Below are 8,237 nucleotides of genomic sequence, written 5' to 3'. Positions count from 1 at the left end.
CTGCCACCGGCCCAGTGTGACACCACTCCCCAGGGGGCACGCAGCGGAGGTGGCAGGCACACAGGCCCGCACACCTGCCTCGGTTTGAAGCTCGGCCCCGCCGCTCACTGCCCTCTAACAGGTTTCTGAACCTCTCCAAACTGGTTTCTCAGCCATAAAAGAGGGCGTATGAGGAATAAACAGAAGGAAGCTCAGAAAGCTCCTGGCCCCGTCCTGCACACGGAAGCCCCGCGGAGAATTTCTGAGCTTTCTGGACCTTCAGAGAAGTTGCACAGCGGCCCCTGTTAATCTCCCTGAGGCGGAGCTCTGTTCACACCCCTCCCGGCCGTCTCCACTCTCTGCGTCTGGCTCCAGATCACCATTTCGGCTTATCTCCCCTTGACCCCCACCCTGCATGCCCCACGCTGGGGCCTAAGGGAACCGTCCTTGGTTGGTGTCAGGCCTGCGCCCCCTCCCGGCTCCTGGCCCTCCTCGGCAGGGACACCCACCTCTGCCGCGGAGAGCTGGAACCCAGTAGCTTGAACACTGTTATTTGCTAAGTTTTTAAATAAAAGCTCCTTTGGAAAGGCTTTAGCCTTTTTCATCTAGGGTGGACATGAAGGGGCTCGGTGTGACTCTCATGAGCAGACATGAGGATGGCCGTAATGGTCCCCGACCTGGAACCCGGCAGCAGCAACGGTGGGGTGAAGGCAGCAGGAAAAGCCCCAGGGCAGGTCTGAGACCACCCCAGGTCCCTGAGCGCCTTCCTGCTCACAGAGTCCATTTCAGGGAGAAGAGGGAGCCTCGCAGATGAACCCCGTCTTTCATTTTCTCTGTTCTGACACTTTGACATTGGGGGCCTTGCGGACCCCGGAAGGACTACCTCCCCCAGGCCAGCCAATTCCTAGAGACAGTCAACAACTCCCCTGGGAGCACACGTTGCAGACGCAAGCCACCCCGCCCAGAGCCCACGCCCCAACCACTGGACGCGCGCTCTGGGCCACCAGCCACCTGCCCCATTGCCCCAGGACCAGGCGGCAGACAACCAGGGGCGGCCGGCGGCCCGAAGCCCACCGACTCACTCACACCAGCCAGCCGGTCCTGAGCCTGCTCCCCCCACCTCGCCCCCTCCCCTCCCACAGAGGCCACAGCAAAGGCTGTCGGCCACACTGCTGCCCACCCTGCGGTGTCCCATGCAGCCCCCAGGATGTGGCAGGTCCCGCCTCTTGGGAACGGGTCACAAAGTATCTTTTCAAAGACAGTTGTTCTCTGATCCGTTAGCCTTACTGAACCTCGCATTTTCTATTCATAGACTACATTGTGGAACACCTGAGGCCGCACCCCCCCCAGCCCCCGCTTTCCCAGGGCCAGAGCACAATGGGATGCCAGGTGGAGGACACCGGGCCTCAGCGTGGTTCTCCACCGCCAGGCCCAGGGGCGAGGCCCAGGACAGCATCAGGGTATTGACGGAGGGGATGACGTAATCGCTGTGACAATGGAATGGGAGCTGACAAGGCACTGAGGGCTTACAGTGCTTTGTGCCAAAGGCTTTGATGTTCCCCCCGAAGCCCCATTCAGTTCTGCTGCCTGAGGCTGCCCTTTCTTTAGACACTGTTTCTACCCAGGACCTTGTATTGGTAAACGCATCTAAAGAGACCAGCATACAGTAGTCCTTCTCTATATGGCGGTTCACTTATCGCGGCCTCGCTGTATCGTGGGACTTTTAAAAATATTATATTTAATTATGGATCACGGATTTTTCTCTATATTGAGGGATTTTGTATTGAGTTTTACCTGGGAAATTAGTGATATGGATTTTTTTTTTTAAAGGAACAAGTAATGCTTCACGAAATACGGTTAAGAGAAAAGAAAGTCTAGCCTTCCTGTGTCCCAGTCAACCACACGAGAGGGTCACTGGGTCTGAGTTTACCGCAGCTGCCTGGGGGGGAGCTGGGGGAGGTCAATGGCAGATCCAGCCACCAGCCAGCCCCTCCCTGCCCCTGACCAGCCTCCTTTCCCCAGAAGATGTGCACACGCCGTGGGGCCAGGCGCTAGGGGTGGGGGCAGCAGAGCTGAGGTGACAAACGCCAGCCCCTAGGAACAGAGGAAAAACCATCCCATCTATTCAATGAAGAGGACATTTTAACACCCAAATGTATAAACATTGTGTATAACACACCTGTAAACCAACGGTTCTCAAAGTGTGGTCTGGGGAACCTTCAGAGGACTCCAGTTCTGGTCAGGGGGGGTCCGTGAACTCTAAACTAGCTCACAATAATGTGTTATTATTATGCACCATAGAATACAATGTATTTCTATGGTTATTATAATTATACAATATAAAAGAATACATAATTTTTAATGTCACAGGACTTGCCTTTTTCACGGTCTCTGATACGTATGGGCAACAGCAGACCCTCCATATCACCCTGCCCAGGCTCTGTAGCTTCAGCTTCACTGGAGAGGACACTCCAGCGTCATCGCAAGATGTCGATTCAACACGGGAGGAGACAGATACCGTGTCACTCCCGAGTCGGACTGCACAACCATTCTCGGCGGTGCAGATAGACTCTTAAGAAGCTACACCATCGTCTCTCGAGACGGACGGCTGCCGATACGATACGTATAGTGACGTTTTCTAGAGGCTACGTGACAAGTGATGGTGATGTGACTGACAGCTAATTTATGTACGTGTGCAGAACCCTGTGCTTTCTGGGTTCTCCCAGCTAAGTTTGTCCTCAGTAACTCTGCCGTGTTTTTCCCAGCTATGCTTAGCCGTATCCAGCATCATTAGTGTGCTTCATTATCACCCAACAACCACTACTCTGAAATCCTGAACTTTCCTTTTTCCCGTGCAGACACAGGCTGGAAGTGCGCTCACTGCTTCCTGTCCATCACGAGGTAAGCGGGGGCGGGACCCACGGAACGGACCGCACGCAACTGCAGCCGAAGGGTTCAGGCGCCTCTCAGCTAGGGCTTTGAGGAAATGTACCGCTTAATACATTTTGTTTTTATATTAACCGTATGTAACAGGTTCCCAAAGTATTTTTATAATTAAAAAACAAAACAAAACTTTTCTAAGTTTTAAAAATTTCTCTAAAACTGTTACTACTTAAAAATGCAAGACTCATTCACTCCAAAAATAAAAGAAAACTTGTTTATAATATCTTTGTCTTCTATTTTTAAGGATGGATCACTGATTTAAAAAAGGGAGACCAGAGGACTTGCTTCCTTAACCTATAGGGATGCACGCCTGGTAGAGAAAGGTGCTGAAAACAGTGACGGGAGCCGTCTATTCCAAGGGCGAAACCGCAAATAAAACCCAGAAATATGATGGCACAGCTTCCCTCAGTTTTATAGCTGTCGGTAACGGACCTTACTGCGTCTGATGCAGCAGAACCCATTTGAAGAGTATATTATATGCCGGTTAAGATGAGGTTTAATTTTGAGACCAGTCAGAGTTTATTTTAAACTATCGATACTCTTTGATTTCTTTTGCATCCCTTCCTCATTACTTACTAGAATAATGTTATTTCAAGGGCCTCAGATACTTCTTGAACAAATACACGAATGACTCATGTGTCATCAGGGAAGGAAACTGCTGGGCATGTGACAGCCATTTAATGGCAACCAGAAAGTAAAAGTCCGCGGCTGATTTGTTAAGAGGGGAGAACATTTGTCTTAAAATCGGTCGCCTGGAATAGCACAGGACAGCGTTTCACCCCCACTCGGCCGCTTACGAGCGAGCGGACACCGGGCAGCTTGCCTTAAATGGGGACGAGCAGGCGTGAGCCACTTGAGGCGGGGACAGTGGAACCAGGGCTCCTTTGGGAACACGTACGTACGGTTAATATAAAAATGAAGTGTATTAAATAGCACCTTTCTTCAAAGCCCTAGCTGAGAGGCGCCTGACCCTTAGGCTGCAGTTGCATTTAGTCCATTCCCTTCTGTGTCCTGTGCAGGCTTACCCGATGATGGTTTTATTTCTCTGGAGGTTTAAATGGGTCTGGAGCTTGTGGGCCAAGAGGGTATAAGAAGCAATTTAGAAAGTAATGAAAATACCTGCCCTGATGCCAGCCTCTCTCTCTCCTCCAGCCTTGGATGTTCAGCTCCTCCCTCTCTACTAGATCCTTCCCATTGGCATTTTTTTTTAAAGCTAGGATTTTAAACAATTCCTCACCTGAGAATATGTGTATTAATTTTAGAGAGAGAGAGGGCGAGACAGATACATTGATGTGAGAGAAACATCGATCAGTTGCCTCCCATACGCACCTCGACTGGGGATTGAACCCGCAACCTACGTATGTGCTCTGACTGGGGATTGAACCCCCAACCTTTTGGTGTAGGGACGATGCTCCACCCAACTGAGCTACCTGGCTGGGGCATAGATCCTTCCCATCAGCATTTTAACATGTTTAGGTCTTTCTCAAATTAAAACAAAACAAAATGCCCTGGGTAGCTCCCACCCGACTCCTACTGGGCTCACAGCCAGCTCTGTGGCAAGGGCTGGATGGGCACATCAGCTCCCTTCCCTCACTTCCCATCGTGCTCTTCCAGCCCCTGAGCTGGGCTTCCGCCCCATCCGCCTACAGCAAAGCTCAGCAACTGACCCCCGTCCAGTAAGCCCAGTGCCCTTGTCACCTCTCACCTCCTACCCACACTCCCTCCTCCCTACTGCCCCGCGCGTGTAGTTTCCAGTGTCAACAAAGAGGGCGTAACTTCCACACCTTTCTGCTACGCGGATTCATAAGCACACATATAATTCGTAAAGACGTACGTTTATAGGTTTACTTTTCCTGAAATGGAATCACACCGGGCACATTACTTTGCAACTGCCTTTTGCCAGCTGACATTATATCCTGGACGGTCTACAAGGCAGAAGAAAACATTTCTAGCTCCAGGTTTAAATTGTTTAATTCTGGCATACGGATGGATGTATACCACTGGGGTACACAGTTTTAGTTGAGTTAGATTTGACACTTGTTTTTGACTAACTTTTGGCATCTGAATCCAAAAATGACCCCAGTTTTTCTCTATCACGTCAACTTTTTAAGACACAGGATACCCTCCCTTTGTCCCCAAAATCATACAAAATGTACATACAAAGGAAGATAAAGAAGAAATTACCTGAATATACTGTTTATTTAGAGTTACTGTATTCATATAAAGGCTATATATTGTTACTGCAGGTCAAATTGTGTACAAATAGTAAAGTTCTGCTACCAAACATACATATTAAGGTATTTTATCTTTTCAGATGACAGGCTAGGAAATGCCAAAATGAGACACTTGAAATAGTCTCCTTCAGTTGGCAAAGCTTTAACAAATTGCTTCATGAGACCCAGTTTTATGTGTAGAGGTGGGAATAGAATGTTCTTTCTGTCAACAAGTGGCTCATGTAGAATGTTTGGATCACCAGATTTGAGGCCAGATCTTGGAGGCCAGTTCAACTCCACCCAATGCGTTTCACGAGCTCTGCTGTCCCACATACACAGAAAACAGGGGTACTTGGCATATCCGCGTTGCTGACCAAGAAGGAAGCAGACCATTTTAAGGTCAACACAGATGATCCAATTGTGCTTGTGATATTGCAACAGATCAATGACTCTCCATATGTCTTCATATTCTTCACGGAAACAAACTGAATGGCCAGTTGGGACTGCACCAAATAAATTGCCATTGTGGAGGAGGACACACTTCAAGCTCCGCTTTGCGCTACTGATGAACGGTCGCCATGTAGTTGCATTACAGGTTGGAATTCCCAATTCCTCCATTAAACCATGTATGTTATGGCAATACACAAAGCCACCGTCACTTCGAAAGTACTGCAGAAATGCACTTTCTATGGATCGAAAGTAGGATGCCTTCGCTCCTTTTTCAAGCAAGTTTTTCTCGTGCAGTCTTGATGCTAGGAGTTCTGAAGCCTTTTGGGATAGTCCCAAATCTTGTGCCAAATCATTCAACTCATGCTGATCAAATCCCTTATGAACTGAGTCATCTTCAATTTCAAAATCTTCATCGTTGCTGTCACTTAGTTCTTCACCGTACTCCTGTTTTTCAAAAGAGGGTAGTTTAATGAAAACTGGCACTGGGATTTCAGCTGAATGAGTCACTGGGCATATAGCTGGTGGTAGACTAGGATGCTCTAGTTTACATTTATTTTTCTTGTTATATCCTGACGTTTTCACTAGACAAAAGTAACAGTCACTTGAATGATCTCTGGGCTCTCGCCAAACCGTAGGTGTACCAAATGGCAATTTGTCACGTGTTCCCTTCGTCCACATCCATAAACTCTCAACACACTGCTTGCACACCTTGTGAGGGGCCCAAGACTTATCTTGATCACCAAGTTTTACTTTAAAATATGCAAAATAGGCCCTGGCTGCTGTGGCTCAGTGGATTGAGCATCGGCCTGCGAGCCAAGTGTCGCTGGTTTGATTCCCAGTCAGGGCACATGACTAGGTTGCACGTCACATCCCCAGTTGGGGGTATGAGTAAGAGGCAACCACACAGAAAAAAAAAAAATGCAAAATAGGCTTCCTGACAAATGCCTTTGACTGGAAATGGTGAAACTGCCATGGATATAACAAAACGAACCAAGGTTATTCAGGCACTTACAACAAGAAATAGCAGAGGCAGACATGATCTGAAGGAAAGGAAATGAGTACGTATATAAATAAAAAAATAAATTCTACTAACCCCTTGTATACAGACAAGAACTTAGACAACACTTTGGAATACGATTCACTATATAGAGCAGCACACAGCCTCTCACCACACTGTCTCATGTGTAACTGAATAGCGTAGACAAGTATGAACCTGTCGATGGTCTCTAAGGTCATCCCCCACCCCTCCCCACTCGAGGGAGGTTTGCTCTCAGCCAATAGGAGAGCGCTAGTGCTTCCCTCGATCCAGGCTCCATCCAGCCTAGAGTGGTCGCATTAAGATGAGCTGTACAGAAAAAACTTGACGTGATAGAAGAAAACTAACTGCAGTTTTGAAATCACCATGCCTATTTAAGTCTAAAACAGCTGAAAAATCGAACTCAACGGGAATTATGTTAAAAATTGTTCCCCTGTGTATTCAGTCATATAACTATGTAACTGTTAACAGTCAGAACAAGTTACTCTGTTTTTAGAAATTGAAGAGAAAACATTAGCTCTTGCACCTCGGGGTGCTCTCGAGAGTGTCCAGTGGAGCAGAACCCGTGGGAGGGGCTGTAAGTGCACAGCTTTCAGCTCAGGGTGGGGTGCCGTGTGACCTCCCCTGGCCTCTGGCCCTGCCCCCAGGGAGCCCTGGTGCCTTGGGAGGCGTGAAGGGCCTGCGGAGAACGATGGATCCACCCTCCCTGTTTTGGGTCCTGATATTAAATTTAAGAAAATATTTTATATCACTGAGCAAGATGATGGATGAGGCTCTAAAAATCACTGTGCTGTCTCCTTCAACGGTGTCACCCTGGGAGGTGACAGCCACATTCGAACAACAGGGCCACTTGCTCAAATGGTTTTTGGAAATCTTCCTTCAGTTTATGCATCTTTCACTTTCTTTTTTCTTTCTAATTTTAAAAGTAACACCTGCCCTCAGCGAATGTTGAGTAGAACAGATAGGTCAACTCTCGCTAATGCTCTGCAGTGAAGGGTCAGGATGGCGAGGGAGGGAAAGTCCAAGTTCATCACAAAGCGTCCAGTTATGGCAGATCCTCTCCTTATAGTTTCCCAGCTAAACCCCTTCCAGGAACCTTCTGAAAACTCTAGTTACCACAAGTATTTTCAAACACTACCCTTTTAAACTAAAAATCTGTAGAGGTGCAAAAAGCCCAGAAAATGAGAAGTTCTCCATAGTCCTTCATTTATAGACAATAATTGCATCCATGGGGAAATTTCCCAAAGCTGAATTTCCATCGCTAACTAGAACAGCTGAACCAAATGAATTTTCCCTCGTAATATAAAAATAAAGGGGTTAACAGCAACAAAACAAAACAAACCCTAAAGGGGTGACGCAAGAAGGGGAAAAATAAATCTTAAGAGGAACTTTTGGACACAATGACAAAACGTTATTGAAATTAAATAAATAAGATATTAACTCAAAATACAATTTTAAACAGCACTGAAGGGCCAGGCACAAAGGCGATGTCTTATCACAGTCCGAGAAGGCTGGCTGAGTCACAGGTTGGCAGGCAAACGATGGCTCACGGGCCGAGGCAGGAGAGGAAGAAGGTAGGAAAATTCCTGGTGAGAGGAACAGGGAAACTCAGACAG

General features: G+C 47.7%; 1 protein-coding gene across 3 annotated transcripts in view; it reads right to left on the bottom strand.

Moving 5' to 3' along the window:
• Nucleotides 1-8,093: 8,093 nt before the first annotated feature.
• ARMC9 (armadillo repeat containing 9) overlaps nucleotides 8,094-8,237 on the bottom strand; it is a 61,308-nt gene continuing 61,164 nt past the window's right edge. For all 3 annotated transcript variants that reach the window (XM_090284938.1, XM_090284941.1, XM_090284946.1), the window contains one exon: nucleotides 8,094-8,207. In XM_090284938.1, the coding sequence (XP_090141064.1) occupies nucleotides 8,142-8,207 (66 nt within the window). In that variant the 3' untranslated portion in view covers nucleotides 8,094-8,141. The remainder of the gene's footprint in view (nucleotides 8,208-8,237) is intronic.

Source organism: Furipterus horrens, unplaced genomic scaffold (assembly GCF_987537825.1).
Source record: "Furipterus horrens unplaced genomic scaffold, mFurHor1.1.pri manual_scaffold_1, whole genome shotgun sequence".
NCBI classification, from domain to species: domain Eukaryota; kingdom Metazoa; phylum Chordata; class Mammalia; order Chiroptera; family Furipteridae; genus Furipterus; species Furipterus horrens.
This window is presented reverse-complemented; position numbering and strand designations above follow the sequence as displayed.